The sequence below is a fragment of the Balaenoptera acutorostrata genome, chromosome 1, assembly GCF_949987535.1.
Source record: "Balaenoptera acutorostrata chromosome 1, mBalAcu1.1, whole genome shotgun sequence".
Lineage (NCBI taxonomy): Eukaryota > Metazoa > Chordata > Mammalia > Artiodactyla > Balaenopteridae > Balaenoptera > Balaenoptera acutorostrata.
In genome coordinates this window covers 74,557,671-74,582,561 of record NC_080064.1, presented here as the reverse complement: position 1 = coordinate 74,582,561, position 24,891 = coordinate 74,557,671, and the positions used below count along the sequence as shown (strand labels likewise).

The window sequence follows — 24,891 nt, the reverse complement described above, 5'->3', positions numbered from 1 at the left end:
GTAGACTTCACTCCAGGTACCCTGGAGACTACAAACCTTTGGAAAGAAATAAAAATGGGCTTCTCGTGAAAGAGATAAGGACCCCAAATATAGAAAGTCTATAGTTTGAAAACCTTTAGAAAGGATGCACTGAGAAGAGTGCCGAATACCACCTTCTTTTTGTTATTGTTTGTTGTGGGGAGAATCTGAGCTGGTTCTTAGGAAACCTGGGTTCAAGAGATGGACCAGCTGAGCATGCTCAGTAAGGCTCGACACAGCTGTTCATGATTTTACCCACCTCCCCCACTGATGGACAGACAAGGAGACACTGTGTGCAACTGCAGCTACATAAAACTGTGACTCCCTCCTACACTGTCCCCAAGAGGGCCATTCCTCCAAAGTCTCTCATGTATTTTGCCAGGCTGTGAGGAAGATGTGCTCTGAATGTCTGAGTATGTGGGAGATACAGCGCCGGGCTAGGGGCTGAAGAAACACCCACTTTGTGACCTTAGGCAAGTCCCCTCCTCCTCTGTCTCCTTGGTTGATAATATGGGATATTGGGTTTTGACAGGATTTCATGAGATACCACCCTTGCAAGTGCTCCCTGACCTTTGTGTTACACAATCACACGTCAGTATTCCTGGACAGACCGCAGCCCTCATTTTACAATTATTTAAGGACAAAGGAATTGACTTTTCAATCCTAAAGTATCTTTTTCTATGTAGGCAGCTAGTAATCCCAAAGACTGTCCATCAGTAAAACCTGCAAGTATGAGAGTTGGAGAGGAGCCCTGACACCTGGAAACCACTGCAGCAGCTCTGAAGGCATCGTGAGGTCACAGGAATCTGAATCGCAGGTTACATCAAAGCTCATGCTCTATCTTACACGCTGAGATGAATAGTGATTCACTCAGGCTGCTTCAAAAAACAGCAAAGCCCTTCCTGCTCTCCATCTTTCCTTTGCTGTTGTTTGCTCATATTTAACTTACCACACATTTTAAACGGGGACCAGGAGGAGATGCCACTGCTTTCATTTCTGTACAAGAAAACTTCCTTGACTAACTGCAAATGAATTTTTTTTACATCTTTGTTGGCAAAAAGTCCTTCTACAACTCAGCATTTCTGTCAAAAGCCAAGTACGTCTGTGAAAAATGCTGAAATTTGGATTTTATTTAAGACAAAATGGAAAATCATGTTTCATGCTCCAATTTGATTTTCCTTTGTTTGGTAGCTACACTGCCGTTCACCTCAGATGAGGGTTGGTAAAAGAAAGCTTCATCTGGAATTCCTCATTTAAAAATTTTTGAAATGAATATAATTCATATATACAACAAAACTTTCCTCTTAAACCATGACTATGGCAGCTCAAATGAATGGGAGTGGAGATGGCATAATGGAAATGGGAGCTTCCAGGTCAAACAAACTGCAGTCTGAACCCTGTCTCCACAACTTATTGTGTGGCTCTGGGTAAGGGATTTAACTTCCCTGAGCCTCAGTTTCCAAACTTGTATAATGGAAATAACCCCCTGAAGAATTTTGGAGGTTAAAAATGATTAATTCATATCAGGCACCTAGCACCGTGTCTGACATATAGGACGTTCTCAATGACTACTAAGTGGAAATGTGTAGGCTTTGAAAGAACTGGGATGTGTTCCAATTCCAAATCCATCTTCTGTTTCTTTTCTGGAAGTATGTCCCCTGCCTGAAAGCTACCCTTTGCCAGAGGGATGCAGGAATATTCTTGTTCAAGTTCAGAAAATTCACTGAGATTAAAAAAAGTTCAAAGACTACATAAAAATGTGTCTCATAAAAATCGCAAACATAGGAAAGTTCCTTGATTAAGAAAGCTAATCATTTGTTATGTAATTTCTAGAAAAGCTTGCAAGGCAAATGAAATCCAACTTTTGCCAGTCAGCATGGTATACTAGGATGCGTGTGAGACTGGAAATTGGAAGACAGAGGTTTTAATGCAGACGCCATCAGTAACTTTCCACAAGGAACCACTCCTCTGGAGCCTAGTCTGTGTATAAATGAAGGAGTTGGAGTGTGACCAGATCCAGTTAAACAAACAAATGAAAAAATCCCATGATTTTTCATTAACAATCCAAAATTCAAAACAAAAATATAATTCACATCTTGGGATTTTGTTTACATTTCTGTGTTAAGGGATAATTGTTTGTTAGTTTCAGTGAAACTTTTTACATTGCTTCTGTCTTCTGTCTTCATGTTAGAATAACCAAGTGCCTGCTGGGCAATAATACTCAAAATGTTTGCCTACTTAAGTTCCCGAAAGTACCCATGCATGGAAGTAAGGTTTAGAGATGACAGGTGTAAATTTCCAAAGAGGCCAAGACCCTAGATCTAAAAATAAATGAGTAGACTCCGTAGATGTTATAGCTCAGTAGATAAGCATGTGTTTCAGAGTAAGACACTATCTTATTGCTTATTAGGTGGGGCCTGAGGCTAGTTACTTAATCTCTCTAAGCCTCATTTCCTTATCTATATGGGGCGGGGGGGGGGGGGGTGGGCGCGGGGGGCGGGAAGTAGCTACTGTATCTCACTGCTGAAAAGATCATTGAGATAACACATGAAGTAGAATTCCTGACTTCTACTGAGCGGTCGATAAATCCTAGCTATTTTTAAAAGTATATTTAAAAAATCTTAACCCATTTACTTTTCACTCTTTCTCTGACAACTTTACATAGGTGTAAAGTTGTCACAATACATAGGTGACTCTTTCAATTAAGCTTAATTATGATATGGTCCATTGGAAATGGGGAGAAAGAAGAGGTGGGAAGAGAAGAAGCAAAGAGAAAGAGGCTAGGAAGAGAAAAAGAGGGCCATCAAGAAAGAGGCAATGGATAATAACAAGGTAGGGCAGGAAAAAGAAGTCAGGAAGAGGAGTCAGTGGGATTTATAATGGTAGGGCCCTGCAAATGTCTCAGAAGGCCATATCTGTGGTGGCCTCTACTGTCCCAAATAGAGTACAGGAGAAAAGAAGGCTCAATTTAGAATCAGAAGACTTGGGCTGGAAGCCAAACTCTGCTGCTTCCTAGTTCCTGTGGAGCATCCGGCCCATTATTCCCTCCCTCTGTGAAATGAGAAATTTGTACTAAGCTAACCCCTGTCCATTCCAGTTCAACATACTCTCAGATTCCAGTTCTGTCTTTGATAAGCATCAGACTCACCAGCCTCACAGCAAAGTCTCCCCATGGAAGAACACGGCAGCAACTCCTTACCAGTGGCGTGGAGGAATCCGATGAAACAGGCGTTCTTTTCCCACTTCAGTCTTCCGCCTCACATTTTCTAGAACTTTCTTTATAACAACTTCCTTGCCATTCACTATCTGGCTACAAGTGGTGACCAGGTTGAAGTTTCCCATTCCACTGCTTACAAAAGGTACAAATGTCGCAGAGGAAGGGGAATTTGGTCCAGAGCCCAGGGATACAAAAGTGGAAAATCCTGTGTCCAGTATGGGGGTCACATAAAAGAAGAAGGAGTGGAACCTCCTGGCCCTACCCACACGGCCACTGGGAAAAGAGTCTCCTGAGAAGGGCTCTTTATCTTCAAAGACATTTTGAAAGCCACAGTGTGGCCTCTCGAACCACAGTTCCCCCTTCAAGTAGTCCTTGTTCCCACCATCTCCTCTGTTTTCCCTTTTGATGCAATTCCTTCTGGACTTGTCATAGTTGTTGTGTTTCTCGGCACCAGACAAGACTGCATAGGCCTCTGCTACTAGATTGAACTTCTCCTCAGCTGCCTCCCGGTTTTCTGGGTTCTTGTCTGGGTGGACCCGAAGAGCTAACTGGTGATAAACCTTCTTAATATCAGAGGAGGAAGCATTTTGTGGCATCCCCCGTACTTTGTAGTAATTCACCATGTTTCTTTAAAGGACTTTTCCTCACCGAGACACAGAGTTTAGTTTCTGAAGAATTTCCATGTAACTTCGGAAAGGAAGATGTTGGACTACTCAAGTCTACAGCAAGACCTTTTGAATCGTATCACATGATTCTTGGGACAAAGGCTCTTCTGGAGGAGAAATTCCTATCTGGGTCTGGTATCCTCTACAATGCCCCCACCCCTTCCCTGACCTCTGCAGCTCGTTGTGGATGGAGTGACTATGAGCTCAACACTATCAGCCAATGACTATCAGCTGATGCTGTGCTTGCCTTGCAATCCTATTGGTGGAAAATTTGGGGTGGATAATATACATCTTGGAGGGATTTCACCTAGTTTAAAAACCAACACTGAGCAGCTTGTTAACAGAAACTATCTGTGTGGCTCAAAAAGAAGTCTTTACCTCATTTGTTAAAGTAACAATCGGAAGCAACATGGGTCTTGCATTTATATCAGACACAAAATCCATTTCGGCTTATTATGCGGGCTCATGCCTTCAGTAATGTAATGGGTATCTCCCTGTGGATATCTGCTGCAGGCACGAAATGGGTAATAAAGGGGCTCTATTCCAACAACATCACGTACACATTTCTGATGAAGGAAAGAGATTGAAACTCATGTCATCAAATGAGGAAACTAGGTTACAGAGAATTCTGCCTAGATAAGAAAGAAAGAATAGATTGAAGGAACAGAATTAGAAGTGAAGGCTTCCCATGTATGGTCAGATAAGGCTTCTTCACTTCAGTTGATCTCTTAAAGTTAGTCTTTTTAAAATTTATCTCTGGACTTAAAGATAGAACTAAGTAGCAGTGTTGCATCAGCCAATGCTTTAAAGAATGGCTTTAAAGCTCAAGTGTAGCAAGAGCTGCTCTTTATCCAGGACACACAACTACACATTTCCCAGACTTCCTTGCAATTCGGTGTGGCCGTGTGACCACATTCTGGCCAACGACATGAGAAGGGATGACGTGCACCTCTCTCCAGCCTGGCCCATAAAACCACCCACGTGTGCTCCTTCTTGTGCTTTATCCTTACACCAACTGGATGTCAGTGCCCAAGTGATCTTTGAAAGCATCCAGCTGAAGATGACAGAGCTCCCATCAGACTGGGACCTTGAATTACAGTGAAGCAGAACACCTCCACCAACCACCTTGGACTATTTATATTAAGAAACTTCTACTATAGTTAAGCCATTATATCTATTTTCATCTACTTGTGACAGCAGTTGATGTCTACTCTGATACACCAACCATTTCTACAACTTCACCTTCCCTATTAGAACCTAATCTTATAATGTCATCAACCAGAAGAGTCCCACCTCTGCCACACTGAAAGTCCAATATCCTAGTCTATCTCTCACTCCTCCCTCCCATTATACCCACTTTTTCATTTCAACTCCTCTTTCTCCAGGGTAATGAGTCCCCTGCAGACTCCTCTTTTGTATCAAATCTGCACCCCCTGGTTGGCCCTTGGAACCATTCTTTTACATGCCCTCTCGAATCACCCTCTTAGGCTATTAGCCCTCCACTGTGCCCATGCCATAAACACTCCATCCAGGAGCAGTCTAGCAATCATTCCAGCTTCTCTGATTCCTACACCTGGTGCAGTGGGGGAAAAAAATCAAGAAACCAAGAAGATGAACACTAAACATGTGCAGTGTACCAGTCTCGACTGGGTCAGGAGAATACATCAACAATTCTTTTATTTACCGTTGCTCAGCTCTCTCTCCCATTCCCCTAGGTGGCCATTCTTAACCTTCACTGCTCTTCTCTAGTTCCTTATTAAACTTCTACTCATCCTGTCCACTCCAAGCAGAGGAGCTTGCCTCTTGGTTAGCAAAGAAAATAGAAACTGTCAGGAACTCCCTGAATGTCCCTTAGGACAAGGGCCATCTCAGCTGTATCTGCACACACCCTTACCTATGCTCCCAGAGCACAGGAAGCACAGAGGAAGATGTCCCTGTCTTGCTCAGAATTAATCCCCAATATATTTTTTTATATTGACCAAATTGAATCTTCATGTATATTACCTGACATTACATTTTATTGCAGTAAAATATATATAACATAAAATAGGCCATTATAACTATTTGTAAGTGTGCAATTCAGTGGCATTAGTGATATTCACAATGTTGTACAATTATTGCCACTGTTTTTTAAACTCTTCCATCACCAAACAGAAACCCCATGAAGCCATAACTCCCTCCTCTCCACTAGCCCTTGATAACCTCTAATCTGCTTTGTGTCTCTATGAATTTGCCTATTTTAGATATCTCATATAAATGGAATCATACACTATTTGACTGGCTTATTTCACTGAGCATAATCTTTTCAAGGTTCATCTATCTTATAGCTTGTATCAGAACTTCATTCCTTCTTATGGCTGAATAACATTCCATTGCATGTTAGGTACCACATTTTATTTATCCATTCATCTGTTCATGGATACTTGGGTTGTTTCCACCTTTCTGTTATTGTGAATAATGCTACAATGAACACTTGTGTACAAGTATGTGTTTGAGTCCCTCTTTTCAATTCTTTTGTGTGGAATTGCTGGGTCATATGGTCATTTTATGCTTAACCTTTTGAAGAACTGCCAAACAGTTTTCTATAGCGGCCACACCGTTTTATATCCCTACCAGCAATGTATGAGGGTTCAAATTTCTCCATATCCTTGCCCCTCCACACTCTTTTGATCTCATCCCTTTCCTTGTCCTCAGGGATTTTGCTTCACTGAACTGTTCTCAATTTCATTCACTTTTAACTTGTCCAATTCTTCTGGCTACTTTCCTGCATGTAAACAAGTTTGAGCATCTCCTCTCTTAGGAAAGAGCTCTCACGTCTTCACGACCCTCCTGCTGCTGGTGCCCCCTCCGCTTGCCTCCCACTCACGCCTCAACTTGGAGGAAAGACTCCTCCACTTTCCAGTCCTCCCCCCTGCCCCAGCTCCCGTGAAACTCCACTGTCATTGCCAGACCCCACTGGGCTTCACCTTTTTGAGGTATTTGACCTTGTTAATCATTTCACTTTTTTTGAAACTCTTCCCCTCATTGGTTTCTAGACAACCTTTCACACTGAGTATTTCTCAGATGCTTTTGCCAGTTCCCTTTCTTCTCCTAACAATTGAAACCTGGGTGCTCCCTAGGGTGCTGTCCTTGGCCTTTTTCTTTTCCCCTTTTAAATGCCTGTCTCATCCCCACCCCTTCCTATGACTGCTGATGACTCTCATGTCTCTCTTTCTAGGCCTCGCCCTTCCCCTGAGCTGTCTTCTAGATATATCCACTAGATGCCTACATGCTCTCAAACTGAACATGCCCCAAACTGTACTCATTCCATCTGTCTTAAAACTGACCTCTCACTAAAGTCCTGGTTAATGACACTTCTTTGCAACTAACAAATCCAGACATCTAGCAGTCGTCACCCAAGCCACCTCCCTCTCCCACCCTGAGCAGTGAGCTCAGTCCTGGGGCTAAGGCAGAGAACTGAGACAGGACAAATCTTCACTCTCCATTGCCAATGATCCACTAAATTCTCTTGACCATCTTCCCCAGACTTTCTAATCCATCTCTTCCTTTCCATCCCCAATGGAATGATTATATCAGCTTTCCTGCCTTCTGTCTCCTTGTCTTCCAAACCACTCTCCACATTGTCACCAGACTGATCTTTCAGAAACACAAATCTCGTCCTGGCACTCCCCACTCAATATCCTTCAGTGGTTTCCTAGTCCCTCTCACCCAAACAGACTATCTGTTATCTGGACCCCTGTTTATCTTTCAGTCTTATCCTTAGGCATTCCCTGCTCCACGCCTCTTAGGCCAAGGTACTGGGAGTTCTCAAGATAAATCATGTTTTTTCATGCCCCCATACCTTTGTATCTAATCCCCCTTCTGCCCAGAATCTTCCGTGCTTCCTTCAATTCTCATACCTACAATAGTTTCAGGTGGCCTTATTAAAGTAAAATAATACTTGTAATAATGACCATTATTTTACTTTAATAGTTTTATTTATTTATTTTATTTTTGGCTGCATTGGGTCTTTGTTGCTGCACATGGGCTTTTCTCTAGTTGCGGCCAGTGGGGGTTACTCTTTGTTGTGGTGCACGGGTTTCTCACTGCAGTGGCTTCTCTTATTGCGGAGCACAGCCTCTAGGCGCGCAGGCTCAGTAGTTGTGGCACACGGGCTTAGTTGCTCCACCGCATGTGGGATCTTCCCGGACCAGGGCTCGAACCCATGTCCCCTGCATTGGCAGGTGAACTCCTAACCACTGTGCCACCAGGGAAGCCCCAACTTTAATAGTTTTATATTTATTTTCATAAGTGTTAGAAAAAGCTGTAACAGCTATGGAAACAATTGAACAAGTGAATAAGCCAAAGAAGCACCACATACCTGGCTATCTTATAATGTCTTATAACTTCTCATTTCAAATGAATGATTTAAACAACAATTTGGGGGTTTGGTCTGTAGAAATCTATTCTATTTCAATCAAAAAATTCAAAAGGTTCTTTGCTTATCAGTTTTGCTTCCATTCTCTTCGCTGTTTTCTTATTGTTAGCATTACCCATTTGTTTTTTAACTCTTTTCTAAATTTTTGTGGGCTGAAAGGACACATCAGCAGAGTCTGAGTTGCCACTTCCCCTGTTCATTATGCCACAAAATATTTTAAGCATTTCAGAAGCCTTCGACTGTTAAGAAATATCAGGTGTCAAAGCACCTCGTATATTTCCAGTACTTGGTATTATAATATGCTGAAAAGGTAATAAAAGTTATGGTCAATTTGTGGGATTTTAACTGGTCTAATTCAGAGCTGGGTTTATTTATTTATTTGTTTGTTTGTCCTTTATTTATTTATTTTTGGCTGCATTGGGTCTTCGTTGCTGTGCGCAGGCTTTCTCTAGTTGCAGCGAGCAGGCTTCTCATTGTGGTGGCTTCTCTTGTTGCAGAGCACGGGCTCTAGGTGCGCAGGTTTCAGTAGTTGTAGCTGTGGCATGTGAGCTCAGTAGTTGTGGCTCGCGGGCTCTAGAGCACAGGCTCAGTAGTTGTGGCGCACGGGCTTAGTTGCTCCACGGCACTTGGGATCTTCCCAGACCAGGGCTCGAACCTGTGTCCCCTGTATTGGCAGGCGGATTCTTAACCACTGCACCACCAAGGAAGTCCCAGAGATGGATTTACCATGAAGTTAATGAAGCTTAATTTTTGCCTTAGCAATTTTGTATCATGATTTTGTACTTTTATTCCAAAGGAAGGCTCTTAGAATTGTATGATTTTAATCTCCCTCTCTCCCCCAACCTCTGCAAACCTGGATTTGTCCCGGGTCTAATTAGAACTATCCATCTAGAATCACTACAGTTGAAGTCCATACAACCACAACTTAGGATACATGCTCATGGTTGCTCTGACCGGCCTTCCCACTTTACTACTCCATTTGAGGAGGTTAGTGTTACTTGGCAATTTGTAACAATAAAATATTTTATTTATAGTTATTAAGTCAGTGGCCTCAGAAACGTATCAAAAGTTAGCAATAAGCCATCTGAAAAGAAATGTCAGTCTTGGAATTTCAGGCAAACAGCTTAAACAACCAACTGGACATTTCAGAGTAAAATACTTTTCTTATTCATGTGGTTTAGGGGAAGTGAGGCGATATGGAGTAAAATTAATTTGTCACCATGAGTTGCATATTATTTTGTCATGATACTCTGAGAAAAAAGTTCTCAGTGATTCATATTGTTCTAGAAACAGATGCACTGATGTCACTCACTTGTGAGTTTGAGGATCTGAACAATATGAATTATGTGACCTTGATTGAATGGCCCCTCTCCATGTCCATCTTCTTCACATACATTCTGAGTGAATGAGTCAGATAGTGAAGAAATGAAGTGACTACCCTACAACGGGCACACTGTCTTTGCGACCTGCAGTTAGGGTCCAGTTGGAATGGTGAAGTTGCCGTGATGGACTTAACTGGCAACTAAAAGCCTTGTCAATAGAGATGGCTTTTCAGTTAACCTTCAGAGTTTAACAAAATAAACCTTATCCTAAATGTTCTGTTCGAGGAAGGTGGAGATGCTTTTGACGAGTTAGTCAAAAGGTTCTTTCTTAAAAACTAAACCCTTAGGAAAGTAAAATCCTGAGGTACCTTTGACTCTTGAAAACCTGGCGACCCACATCATCCCTGGGCAAGTGCCAATTTTTTATCATCTAGTTGTGAAAATTCAACAGTGTATATACAGCATCTCAAGGGGTTTTGTGCCCTCTGTTGTGCATTGAAAGCTAACTTCATGAGGGCCAGTTGCAAGGTAACACTTGACTCTTAAAGCAGGAACTTGAGCAATATTCTGCTTGTTTAACTCAACATTCATCATAGAAATCTGAGTCCTAGAAAGGCAAACTCTGCAGGGTCATCTAATGACCATGAGTCAATCAGGAGAAATGAAACCAGGAGTCATGATTCTCACTCATGCCCTTCACTGAAGCCTAAGAGGTCTGTCTGTTGGAAGATACTTGGGAAAATAGCCACCATGGTGTCTGTGGGAGAGAGAGATAGTACTGACAATGCTGGAATCACTGCCTTCTCTAGGAAGGGATCCCACTGCCTCCTGCTCTTATGGGCCAGTGAGTCCTCTGGGGCACTATGTTAATGAGGCCAGTGGGCCAAGGGACAGCGTCACCACTAGCCATGACAGAATGGCCAGAGCAGGAATACAACCCCAGACACACACATTGTTGACACTGGATCATTGGTGCAGGGGTGGGGAGGGAGCTGGGCAGGGGCCTAGGTCTTCCCTCTTTTTTATACATTTTTTTATTTTATTTATTTATTCTTGGCTGAGTTGGGTGTTTGTTGCTGCACGCGGGCTTTCTCTAGTTGTGGCGAGTGGGGGCTACTCTTCATTGTGGTGCATGGACTTCTCATTGAAGTGGCTTCTCTTGTTGAGAAGCATGGGCTCTGGGTGCGTGGGCTTCAGTACTTGTAGAGTGTGGGCTCAGTAGTTGTGGCACCCGGGCTCTAGAGTGCAGGCTCAGTAGCTGTGGCTTATGGGCTTAGTTGTTCTGTGGCATGTGGGATCTTCCTGGACCAGGGCTCGAACCCATGTCCCCTGCATTGGCAGGTGGATTATTGACCACTGCGCCACCAGGGAAGCCCCTGGGCCTTCCCTCTTGATAAGTCTTTTGGTTTGTACCTGTGGGTCACACAGAGGCTCAAAAGAGGTTGGTCAGAAGAAAACCTGATGGAGATAATTGCACTAGTGGGAAACTTAATGGAGATAATTGTTAGGTGTCAGTGTGCCTGCATAGAGAAAAGGAGGTTATACAAAGATCACCCAGTTAATTCAGCTGCCCCTCCATACCACAGGAACATGGGACACTCCTGCACTTTGGACAAACCTCACTCAGTGGCCTGACATCTTCCAAGGGAACGCGTTGCTAGAAATCCACCTCTGAGTCTGGTTGCTACGACGAGAATATCCAGTAATGTACTGTGAGACCATACCAAGAAGACAGACACTCTCCTGAAAGTTGGCACATGGGATGGTTGACACGTCTGGCATCAGTGTTAGTGTCTCAGTCAGCTTAGGCTGCTATAACAAGACACCATGGATTAGGTGGCTTAAACAACAGAAATTTATTACTCACAGTCTGGAGGCTGGAAGTCCAAGATCACAGTGCCAACATGTGGCTCTTGGTAGGGCTCTCTTCCTACCATGCAGATGGCTGCCCTTGTGCTATATCCTCACATGGCACAGAGGGAAAGAGAAGCTCTCTGGTCACTTCTTTTCAGGGCACTAATCCCATCGTGAGGGTTCCAGCCTCATGACCTCATCTATCCCCCAAAGGCCCCAAACACCATCACACTGGGAGTTAGGGCTTTAACTTTAATGTGAATTTTGGGGGGACACAAATATTACATCCATAACAGCCAAGAAATTAAGCTCTCACATCAACAGAGACATGCTACCCTTGGCAACCCTTTCTGAACCTGCCCTTTTCTAAGGTGGTTTAGGGGATGTTCACATCCCTGCCCTGCTTCCATCAGATGGCAAGGCAAAGCCTCCCCTAAGGAGATTTCAGGATGTGACCATTCTTATTGTTTCTCAGCTGCTGTGACCTAGAAGATGTGCCTAAAAGGGTCATGTGTTTGGCCTGGGGGTGGCCTGCAGTCTTCCCATCTGGGATGATTGGTGAGTGACAGCTGACTGCTTGAGGTTCATTGCCGGAAAGATCCTTGGAGGTGAAACACTGAAGGCCTCTGAATCATGAAATGGAAGAGGGAGGTTAACATAATAGAGGATCCTGATCCTCAGTCCTCATGAAAATCACAGTAGCTGCTTGTCATATCAGCCTGAGCCTGGCCAGTGGTCCCCTCCTTGCCCTCTACCTCCTTTAATGAGACGAGGAAAGACGATGAGAATTTCAAAGCAGGAGGAAGATTTGAATCACTTCCAGAGAATAATTCAAGGCAGACTCTTTCCCCAGCCCAATTACCTTTCCACAAGAATGAAGAACTTGAGCTTGTAGACGATGCTTGCAAAATTCCAGTCCCCTGGGAATTCATTTCTCAGGCTCCAGAGTTGGAGAAAAAAGATGGTGCTCCTTTCCTCCCTTGAAGGACTTCTGAATGAGACACCTTGGGAAACTGTATTCCCTTTTGCCTCCCCCTGTCACTGGTGCCAGAGTGATGTCATCCTTGGGAGAAAGGGCCTGCTCCTGGGCCGAGCTCAGAGCTGGCCGGTTCCATTCCAGAATCTGGAAGGCCCAAAGAACATCCCCACCCCCAATCTGGGACATCTGCCCCAGAGGAGTCTGAGCAAAAGCTCATTCTGAAAAAATGCTTTGGACAGCAGGGAATCTGGCCAAGAGACCTTTTAGCTAAGTCCATTTTTTTGTTAACCTTTCACAATATTCTTTAAATTTAATTTTAGAAGTGAGTTAACTCAACTACAATGACACAAATGGACACTATATCATTAAACCAAAATAAAATACATTCCAGCTGATCAGCCTTCCACTTTCCAACCTGAGCTACTTCCCCCAACAATTTTATTACAAAAATTTTCAAACATAAAGTTGTAAGAATATTATAGAGAACACCCATACTCCCACCACCTAGATTCTACAATGAACATTTTCCATACTTACTTTATCATATGTCTATCCAACTACTCATCCATCTAGCCAACTATCAATCCATATTTTGATGCATTTCCAAGTAAGTTGCAAAATCAGTATACTTCTCCCCTGAATACTTCAGTTTGCATACCATTAATTGTTTTATTTTTTTACAGTTCTTTTCTTTTTGAAGAAAAATTTATTGCCTATATAATACACAAATCTGAATCGTTTGCATATACCTGTGAATATGTGGTGACCAATGCATATACCCATAACACAAACCCTTATCAAGACACAAAACGCTACCATCACTCAGAATGTTCCCTCATGCTCCTACCCGGTCATTCCCCTCTCCCACCTATCCAGAGGCAACCACTGTCTGATTTTTTTCTACCATTAGTGCATTTTCCTGTTCTCATCCTTTATCTAAATGGAACTGCTATGGTCTATTTGTGTCCCCCCAAAATTCATATGTTGAAACCTAACCCCCAACGGGTCTTAGGGATATTACTAATGGTATTAAGAGGTGGGCCCTGGGCTTCCCTGGTGGTGCAGTGGTTGAGAATCTGCCTGCTAATGCAGGGGACACGGGTTCGTGCCCCGGTCTGGGAAGATCCCACATGCCGCGGAGCAGCTGGGCCCGTGAGCCACAATTGCTGAGCCTGCGCGTCTGGAGCCTGTGCCCCGTGACGGGAGGGGCCGCGATAGAGAAAGGCCCGCGCACCGCGATGAAGAGCGGTCCCCGCACCGCGATGAAGAGTGGCCCCCGCTTGCCGCAACTGGAGAAAGCCCTCGCACGAACCGAAGACCCAACACAGCCAAAAATAAATAAATAAATAAATAAATAAATAAGAAAATCCTTTAAAAAAAAAAAAAAAAAAAAAGAGTTACTTTTAAAAAAAAAAAAAAAAAAAAAAGAGGTGGGCCCTTTGGGAGGCAATTAGGTCATGAGGGCAGAGGCCTCATGAATATTTGTGCCTTTATAAAAGCAGCCCCAGAGACCTCTCTCATCCCTTCCTCCATGTGAGGACACAGTGAAATGACAGCTGTCTCGGAAGCGGGCCCTCACCAGATACCCAATCTGATAGTGCCTTGATCTTAGATTCCCTACCTGCAAAATCATGAGAAATAAATGTTTGTTGTTTATAAGCCACACAGTTTATGGTATTTTTGTTATAGCAGCCAGCATGGACTAAGACAGAAACCATTCAGAATGAGCTCTTTTATGTAAGGCTTTTTTCACTTAGCATAATGTTTTGAGACTCATCCAAACTGTTGTATATATCAGTACTTCATTTTTCTTTATTCCATTGTATGACTAGACCAGAGTTTGTATATTCACTCTCCTATTGATGGACACTTAGGCTTCCGGTTTTGGACTATTATGAATAAAGCTACTTGAACAATGTTGTACCAATCTTTGGTGGACATATGCTTTCATTTCCCTTGGGTAAATATTCAGGAACGAAGTTGTTGATCATGGGGTAGATGTATGAGTGTTTATTTACACTCCCACCAACAATGTAGGAGAGTGCGGTTGCTCTACATCCTCACGAACATTTGCAATCAGTCTTTCTAATTTTAGCTATCCTGGTGGGTGTGAAGTGATTTAAGCTGTTATTTTGGAAAATTTTCCAAATTAACAAAAGACACATATGCATAGGGATCAGGTTGAAGGAAATACTGATTGAAGGAAATCTAGAGATTGGAATATATGATATTAGAAAAGTGCACTTATCCAAACCCAGCTTGAGAGAGTAAGAAATGGCTAAAGGGATGTGCAAGAAGCAGCCAAACACATTGCTCGCTTTATAATTCTCTCAATTATATTACAACATTAGAGAAGTAAACGTAATGCTTAGAAGACTGCAGACTTCATTGATAGGGAGATGGGAACTCTGTGTTTTCCTACAGAGCTGGTCTGGTGTGGACCACGTGTACCCCGATTTGCTTCCTCATGGTCAAAGCCCTTTGAGCACCATCTCTACAAAGCTGGCCCAGCCTGGAAAATGGAATCGGGACTCACCCAGACAATTGGGAAGGACCCCCTGCTCCTCCTTCCCTCTCTCCAGTACCAACCCTGGACCTGAGCGAGGGAATTAACTTTTGGGGGCATCAACGTTGGGCCAGCACCTATCCTAGGTGCTGTGCATTCGCTGCCCTTTAATCCTCACGGTACCACCCTACCAAGTTAGGCATTGAGAGCCTCCTCTTACAGATGTGAAACCAAGACTCAGAGAGTCATAGTAACTTGTCTGGGGTCACATAGAGTTACAAGAACCAGGATCTGAGTCTAAATCCTGTCCTCTTTCCACTAGACTTTGCTCAGCACCCAGCAAGCAAACTGGAGGAGACTTGATTAACAGCTCAGGTGGTGCCAAGCCCAGGAGCAGACGAGGCTGCATGCCTCTCAGCCAGATTGGTCCCTCCTTTTTCTCTCTTTTCTGCTTTCTAGTGTGTTTGTGTGGAAGGTAGGGCTGTGCCGTCTTTCAGAAGATGCAGATGTTGAGGAGACTTAGCCCTCCTCTCTGCAGCTGTGACCGTGTCTCCTCTCCTCTCGGGGCTTGGGTTTTTCTCTTGCAGGAAGGAATCATTAGCTTGTCACTTCCGTCCTCCCCTCCCCCACCCCCTCGGTTTCTCAGGGGCTGGGATGATCGGGAGCCGCACTCATCCTTCACCGCTCCCTCCTCACTCCCTTCTGCCCGCTGTGGGCATGTGTTTCTCTAGACCGAGTTACCTGTTCCTGAAACGCACTAGCTTGCTCCTCAAATCCTGCGGTTCGGAAATAATTGACGACATCCATCACGGCCCAGTCTGCAGGATCCGGTGGCCTCCCGTTCTCCATGGAACTGCAAAATAACAATCAAGATGGCTGTCAGGGCAGAACATGCAAGCGTGTGCGGCTAGGCGCTCCACTCAGCCTCCCAGGGTCAGGCCTGGGCCAGCTCACTGCAACCAGAGGCTCAGATCCCAGTGTATCTGCCTCAGGACCAGAATCACTCGTGCGTTTCTTAGGCTCAGAAGATCACTGCTCTCACTGGCTCAGTCACTCCTTTCTCTATGAACCTTTAATATAAAGTATTTCCTCATGTATTGTTTTTTAATCCAGAGATATTAAGAGTGGTCCAGTGATTTCTGGCGGCCCACAATATGATATTCATACCCCTGAGCTAAGAATACCAGGCCTCTTACAATGTGGCCCCAACATGTCATCACTTTCCCCATCCCCAACCCCACACATCCAGGGCTAAAGCCATTCCCCAACACACCATGCCCTTCACATGGTGTCCCAGCCACTGAATGCCCCCTCATTTACCTCCGACAAAATCCTACCCTTCCTACCAGTTCAAATGCCACCATCTCTGTGAGGCATTTTCTGGCTGCACCGGGTAAGTGTTTCAGTTATAACATCCTCTGAGTTAGAGACCTTCATTCTAACACCCACTGCAGCACTTTTCCCACTGGATTATATTCTGCTTATTAGACAGTCTCTAGAATTTCTACGGAGATGTGGGCTGAAGAGGTACATTTGGACCTGGACCATTTCTCACTTTATTATCCTTTGTGTCAAGTACGTAGTTAGGAATTCAATCAATGTTCAGACGACTGGATGTTGATCAAGCATTAGTTTGAGAGGGTCTCTGGGTAACCTCCTCAATGGATTTAGAGAGGAGGGGAGGAAAGGTGGAAGAGAGAGTGGCAAGGACCTGCAGTTACTGTGACTCTTATTTCTGTGTTCAAGAGTATTTGTCTAGATTTCTCTATGCCTCGTCCCCGGGGATTCTTCCAGAGTGCACATCCCATCACATTGTTCACCTGCTTCCAATCCTTCAAAGACTTCTTCCCATTGCCCTTTGGATAAATTCCAAATAGTTTCACTTGGCTCAGGAGGTCCTTCAGGACAAAGCCCCCTCCTAGCCCTCCAGCTGGGAATGTATTGGTGAGTAAAACAGAAGGGTCATTACTCTTGTGAATACACAGCACTGTGGGGGTAGACACTGATCGGTAATCATACGACTAAATGTATAGCCACACAATGTAGCTGAAGGATAGGCACTCTGTACTATGGCAGTTTGAGGGGCTAGGAGAGGCTTGTGGAAGTTTCTTTTGAGGTAAGGTCTAGAGAGCAGCCAGAAGGTTAACCGTATAAAGAAGTCAGCCGAAGATTATTCCAGGCTCTGTAGCAGGAATATACAGCCCAGGGAGGCATGCTGGTCTTGGAGGCCACATCAAGGATTCTGGGTTTTTGTCTATGAGCAATGGGACTTGTTAAATGGTCTGATGTAATGGGTGTGACCTGATCTGACTCACATTTCTGAAAAGAGGGTATTAGAGAGGAGCCAGAGGACAAGAAGGGACCAAGAAAGAGATCATGGTGACTGAGACTATGGTGGAAAAGGAGAGAAGCATGTGGATTTCAAAAATATTTAACCAATAGAATCAGCATGACGTAGTGGTGGACTAGACATGAGAACAAAGGAGATCAAAGAGTCCTGGAACTGGATGGATGGTGGTAACTGCACTTAGACTGCATCCCCAGGTTTGGCTGGACACACTGAATGTGGGGTACCATCTATATCGAAGTTGAGATTTAATGTGGAACATGGGTCTGGAGCTCAAAGTAGACGGGTGGGCTAGAGGTACACAATGGGGAGCCAGAAGCGTTTAGATGGCATGTGAAACCTTGGGAGGGGATGAGAAGAGAACTGGGCCTAGAATCAAGCTTGGGAAGGTTCAACATTTAGTGCAAGTTGAAAAGATTCATGTTACTTTTAATGGAAATGAAATTGCCCAGACTTTGGGGATTCCTGAAAGTCTTCAAACATCCAAAAGTCAAGGGTTGACCTGTACCTCTGCCTTGTTCCTAGGATAATGTTTTGCTCATAGTAGGAACTTAAAATATTTGATTAAAAAAACAAACTTCTCTCCTAGTTAAAGGGAGTCACTAATCAATGGCACATGTGATCAACTACTTATCAACCTAGCACTTAATTTAAAAACATTTTGAGCCAATGCTTGCTAGTTATAAGTATTTTCCCTTTTGGGCATAGAGATTGTGAATCTATAAATACTGCCCATGTACATACACACTCATGTACATGCTCACTCACACACGGCATGTGCCCCCCCTGCCACCTTCTTACCATTTAACAGGCAATATACATGGGGAAAAACTATTTTTTACTCTAACATTGTTAAGCATTAACATGTACTTTCAAATCAAAGCTAAATGTGTTTTTAAAAAATTATCCACATGCTGGGATTTTCCATCATCTCTTTAACATAAGCAATCATGAGCTGACACAGGGGACTCTCTTTTAGGTACCATTTTCCTTCCCTCTCTTGCTTAAGTTGGGCTTGAAAAATGTTTGGAAAGGATTCATTGTTTTGACAAATCTTTTAAGTTTTCTAGTCAGCTCGCTTCTAGCAGTGAGCACAGCGTCCCATCGGATGCACTTTTAAGTGCCCCAGAAAACATCTGAATTCACTCTCCCTGTGGCTGACTTCAATTAGCTGTCTTTCTTCATAAAGAATTGTCATCTAATTATGATAAAAAAAAAAGTATGCTACATTGTAATTTTAGGATGGGAGGCTTTCCTGATTCTTATTCTGCTGGGATATGACATCATCACTTCCTCAGTTCTGAAATATTCTTGAGTACTAGCATTGCAGCAGAGAACAAAGGCTTTGCAAAACTGCTGGCAGCGTACCATGAAGAGCACCAGTAATGAGGAACGTCTCATACTTAGGGTGAGGGGATACACAGAAGAAGCCAGTGTTAGACCACTCACATCCTGAGAGCAGAAACTATCTGTCTCCATCTCTGCATCTCTACAGCTCTCAGCATAGGTTGGACTGGTGTGTACAGTTGATACATGGCAAAGATCTGTTACATCAATGGAATAACAAACAGAGAGCATTTAGAGTCTACAATATGCTTTTCACGCATAATCTATTATCAGCCTCCCAGCTCCTCGTGAACTGGCTACTATAACCTGTTTTTAGGAAACTAAGGCTCAGAAAGGTTAAGAACTCATCCCAAATCACATAGTGTATAAAGCCAGGATTGGATTCCATATATGCTTGCCTCCAAATCTATACTTCTTTTCACTCCATACTCATTGACACAACAGATATTTACTAAAAGCCTACTGTCTTCTCAGTACTGTGCTAGAGGCAGGGTTACCAGGATAGGAATGCATATCCTTCAAGGAGCTGGCACTCTGGTGAGGGGAAGCAGCATACTCTAAGTATTAGAATTGGGGGGGTGAACTGGTGCTATTGGCGATGCACGCACTGGAGGGCCCGGATAATTCTGCCTGACTAGGACACTTGAAGATTTTTAATGCAATTCTGAAAGGCATCAATTGCTTCAAACACGCACTAAGTTCTGCCCTGAGAGGGGATGGCTTGCAGAAGCAGAAATATGCAGGCACACATTGTCACTTCTAGGTTATGTTAAAGAATGATGGATGATTTTGCTGGACCCGTCCAGTGGTTTCAGCAACAGTTTAAAGAAGAAACCTGGAGATTATCCAAGGCCACATGATGGTGGGTGTTGGGGAGGCCAGAGTGCCAAAGCCAGATAAAACTATGAGGACATTTCAGAGGATGGATTTAAGCGTCACCTTTCCCCACTGGGAAAGCCATTATGTCTCCTCAAGGACTGTTATTTGTGGCCAAACTGAGATGCTTTTTCCCTTTTAAAGGGACCATTCTCTCCAAATCTTTTCTTATAACTCATACATGTCAAATTCCAGGAGGAATTTAAATGGTGCTGTTTAAAACACCTCCCAGATGGTGGTTCCCACTGTGGCTGCTAATTTTGCACTGATGAAATGAGATGGCAGATATAAACGTTCCATTATCATTTGATACTTATTATTCATTATTGTCATAGCAAAATATTTCCTAGAATATAATGTATAAAGATGATAAATTCATGAACATTTTTCCAAGCATGGAGGCTTTAAAAATATATATGTATGTCACCTTATTACAAAAAACTAGCAAGAAATGAAGGGCAGAATTTGTCTCCAATCCCGTCACTTAATCAAATCAATGTTTCCATTTAACATAGTCACCTTTCAGTCCCTGTGCATATGGTTGAGTACATCATGTATGGATAAAAATTACATAATGTGTGAATAATTCACACTAGGAACTGATTATCCCTTAATTAAACAATCACCTCACTTTTAAAGAGAGCTAAAGAGACACAATCATGAGGACAGAAATGCAATAAATAACAAATTTGGCAGATACATGTAGATCGAGGCCTTATGATGAACGTTTTCATGTTGGCACATGATAATTTTAAGTGCTAGTGGCAAAAGTCTCCATTTCCCCTTTATATATTAGTGGAGGCAGATGAAAAATAGTTGAAACCCTTTCTCAGAATTTAGCGTGTGTACCTTTTATGGTATTTATGATATTATAGATTCTGAGGGTTGATCAGACCAAAAGGAAACTCTGGATAAATACAGCCCATATGTGATTTCAAAACCCCATTATACTTATTAATTGCATTTCTGCTTTAAAGTTCAGAGCAAAAGTTACCTCCTACTAGTTAATTATGGTGATATATTTATTTATCATGCTACTCTTATGAAGCTAATTCTCAATGTTACTTGGGTTTCCACTCAGAAATGCACTCTAACTTTGTACTGCCTTGATCTTTATAACTTATTTTCAAAATTAAATTAACCTGCTCTTTGCCCATATCTTAAATCAGCCTTTGGCTAAAAAAAAATGTAATTCTGATTGTAATAAATTAACATTGATCTCTTGGCCTATGACATAGCTAAGAATGAAGCGACCAAATGAGCTTTAGTTTTATCTCCATTTTTTTTTCCCTCTCCCTTCACCCTAACAAGCAGGGATCTGGCTGAAAGACAGCCGGAAAAAGAGAAAGGATGATTCAAAGTTTCTTGACAGGACATTTTTCATTTTTTAATATCCAGCTAAATAAGAGTTGACTACATTTAGCTGCAGCATACCCAAGCAACGAAAGTATTGAGAAAGCAAATAACTCTTCTGTATATTTCAAATTCTTTAGCTTGGCATTCAGGGATTTAATTCAAACATAACTTTCCAGGCTTCTTTCCAATTCCAAGTTTGTACTGAAATCCAACCAGTCAACATCCTGGACTTTCCCATATCCACAGCTTTGGTTATGCTACTCAAAGCCCTGTCTGTTCAACTGCCAAGGATTAGAACCCTACTCATTTTTAAAAGATACTGGTTAAATGTCACCTTCCTAATAACCCCAATTAATCTTCCATTCCAATCACTAATTAATTTTAACCTGCCCACAATGAGCCAGGTACTTGATAAGCCTTGGGAACTAATCTAGTGAAAAGGAAAATGTCAAGTCAACCGCATGATGAAGATGGTCATATGTGTTCCCTGCCTTCATCCAAAAAGCAAGTAAAGAACAGGAGAACTAGCTAGATGGAGGAAGGAGGGCAGTATGAGTCAGGCTGTGCTAGGTGTGTGGAGCCCCGAATCAGCAGCAACACCGTGATCAGGTCCCAAGAACAGATGAGCCATCTTCCTGCATCATTTCTTTCCTCTGTAACAGGCATCTTGCCTCAGGCTCATGGCTTTCCTCTGAAATCACATGGCACTCTGTCCTTGGCATATCTCTGCTGGGAATGTCTTCTGAACCTCCCACCCCATCTTCCTGAAAACAAATCTGCCTCTTTCCTCACCTGCTCTCAGCTTTCTAGTATAAAGACCTCTGAACTAGTGTAAATAAGGACACTCCTCTCAAGAGGACTCATGAATTTCTGTTTTTCATTCACTATTAGATGCAATTCATGCCCACATTTATACTAAACAAAAACATATGCACATTTCATATCCCGATCATTAATACTAAAGACAACTGCATACAGATTGCCGGAAGAACTTTCCTTCCCTGCTCTGAGCCATGGCACAATGGTCACTATTCCAAAGAACTTAGTGTGGCTTTAACGCTGAGACAAACTCGGGTTTCCTTCAGTAGGGATATCAGTCGCACACCAGAATCTATGTAGAAAACAGCAACCCTTCAGAACTTCTAATGTATAGAAGATACATAATACATGTTTGTGAATTCTGCTGGCATCGATTGGAACTCCTGTTGTTTTCACACTTAAAATATGATGATATGATATGCTTAGCTGACTCTATAGTTTTACTCATTTTACTCTTTTGAAATGTACACTTCCTTAAGGCAGTTATTTACAATGGACAAAATTGTACAAGTCAAAAAAGTGAACAGACTCAATTCATAACCCAAGTCGTCATTTAATTTAAGGGAATAACCAAACATAACCAAACTTTTAGCATAAGATCATATGATAAGACTGAATTGTGTCCCCTCCACCCCCAAAATTCATATGTTGAAGCCCTAACCCTCAGTGTGATTCTATTTGGGACTAGGGCTTTTAGGACATAGGGCAATTAAGGTTAAATGAGGTCATAAGGGTGGGGTTCTAATCCAATAGGATCGGTAGCCTTATAAGATCTGTATGCATGCAGTGAGGCAAGTCTATGTGAGGACATAGTGAGAAGGCAACCATCTACAAGCCAGGAAGAGAGCTCTATCCAGGTAATGAATCAGCCAGCATCTTGATCTTGGGCTTCCCAGCCTCCAGAATTGTGAGAAATATGTTTATGATGTTTAAGCCACCCAGTCTATGGCATTTTGCTAGGGCAGTCGAGTAGACTAATACACCATATATCAGAATGAGCAGACAGCCGTAAAATACTAAGGAATTAATTTTAGCTTCACTAAGAAAAATAAAAATGCACCAATTAAAAGTATCACTATTCACTACCATATATTCTCTGTATTCAAGAATCCATACATATGGCACTCTGACTTAGCCCACCAAACATATCTGCAGAAGGGTTATGACATCAGATCCTGATTAGAAAGGTCATTTTTCAGGTTTGAATTTGTGGCTCAGTTTACTCCCCTCCTTTCCTCTCCTTTTCTCTCCCTCTCTCTCTTTTCTTCCTCCTCACTTTCTTTTTTCCTTCCTTCCTTCCTTCCTCCCTTCCTCCCTCCCTTCCTTCCTTCCTCCCTTCCTCCCTCCCTCCCTCCCTTCTTTTCTTCTAACAAACTATCTGTTAAGACGTATTTGGTATTTAGCCACTTATACTGTCTTGGGAGTTCTATTTCTCCATGCTTTTACTATAGTGGTATCTTACATCATGATCACTCCCTGTTCCAGATTGCTGTTCCCTGGAAAGAACAGCATCCCAGGAACCATCACTCACTGTGTTCAGGTAGAATTGGGCAGTGTGATTGTGGGGTTTGGGAAAGGTGGATGAAACAGAACACTCAGGAACTACCTAGCAAGCTGGTTACAATCTCCTCGTTGCTTTCAAAGAACATACATCTAAGGACTGCTGATCATTTACTTGAAAACACAAAAGGACAGGAATATGAGTAAATGAACAAAAGCTGAAGCCAGTGATCAGACACACAATTACTTCTAACAGTTTCCTCTTCCTCCTTCCCTAAGGAGCCTGGCAAGACTTCCAGGCAAATAAATAAATATCCTTTGAAGTTATTTATTTAACCCTAGATGTGACCACTTTCCTTAGAGTTAGACCCCTGGCTGATGTGTGGGTTGCTGTATGTGTAAACACTGTTGGATTCTTTTTTATGACGTAGTAATAGTAGCCATTGTTATTTTTGTTATATAAGAAGTCTCTTTGATAATTCTACAGTGAAGTCAGAGTTTTGAAATTCTAGCAATACAAATAATAATTTCTAACTCTACCCTAATATTTTACTTCTATCATTCACCTCCTAATCCTCTAATTCACATGGGCAAAAATGACAACTTCTTTAAATTAATAATTACCTTAATATTTAATAGTTAACAGCCTTCAGAGAGGGCTATTCCAAAAGTTAGTGTTAATGCATATATGGCCAATTAATTTATGACAAATGAGCCAAGAATATACAATGGGGAAAGGACAGTATCTTCAATAAATGATGCTGGAAAAACAAGAGAGCCACGTGCAAGAGAATGCAACTGGACCACTATCTTACACCATACACAAAAATTAACTCAAAGTGGATCAAAGATTTGAAGTTAAGACCGTAAGACCTGAAACCATAAAACTTGTAGAAGAAAACATAAGTGGTAAGCTCTTTGACGTCAGCTTGGCAATGATTGTTTTTTGGACCTGACTCCAAAAGCAAAGGCAACAAAAGCAAAAATAAACAAGTGGGACTGCATCAGACTAAAAGTCTTCAGCACAGCAAAGGAAATCATCAACAAAATGAAAAGGCAAGACACTGAATAGGAGAAAATATTTGCAAATCCAAAATATGTAAAGAATACATATAACTCAACAGCAAAAAATAAACAAATAAACAATCTAATTAAAAAATGGGCAGAGGATTTGAATAGACATTTTTTCCAAAGATATTCAGATGGCCAACAGGTATATGAAAAGATGCTCTACACCATTAATCATCAGGTAAATACAAACTAAAACCACAAGGAGATATCACCTCATGCCCTTTAGAATGGCTATTATCAAAAAAAACAAGAAGGGGCTTCCCTGGTGGCGCAGTGGTTGAGAATCTGCCTGCCAATGCAGTGGACAAGGGTTCGAGCCCTGGTCTGGGAAGATCCCACATGCCACGGAGCAACTGGGCCCGTGAGCCACAATTACTGAGCCTGAGCGTCTGGAGCCTGTGCTCTGCAACAAGAGAGGCCGCGATGGTGAGAGGCCCGCACACCGCGATGAAGAGTGGTCCCCACTTGCTGCAACTAGAGAAAGCCCTCACACAGAAACGAAGACTCTACACAGTCATAAATAAATAAATAAATAAATAAAAGAACGTGAATTTCTTAAAAAAAAAAAACAAAACAAGAAATAACAAGTGTTGGCAA

At 42.5% G+C, this 24,891-nt stretch overlaps 2 protein-coding genes across 5 annotated transcripts in view; both read right to left on the bottom strand.

Moving 5' to 3' along the window:
- The window catches only part of SAMD13 (sterile alpha motif domain containing 13), a 56,888-nt gene that overhangs the window by 10,563 nt on the left and 21,434 nt on the right, over nt 1-24,891 (bottom strand). For all 4 annotated transcript variants that reach the window (XM_057532897.1, XM_057532876.1, XM_007173012.1 and 1 more), the window contains exon 3: nt 15,720-15,831. In XM_057532897.1, coding sequence (XP_057388880.1) covers nt 15,720-15,831 — 112 coding nt within the window. The remainder of the gene's footprint in view (nt 1-15,719; nt 15,832-24,891) is intronic.
- On the bottom strand, nt 3,029-3,858 carry LOC103009188 (dnaJ homolog subfamily B member 6-like). Its single transcript, XM_057532866.1, has one exon. The coding sequence runs from the start codon at nt 3,856-3,858 to the stop codon at nt 3,214-3,216; it is 645 nt and encodes a 214-aa protein (XP_057388849.1). The 3' UTR covers nt 3,029-3,213.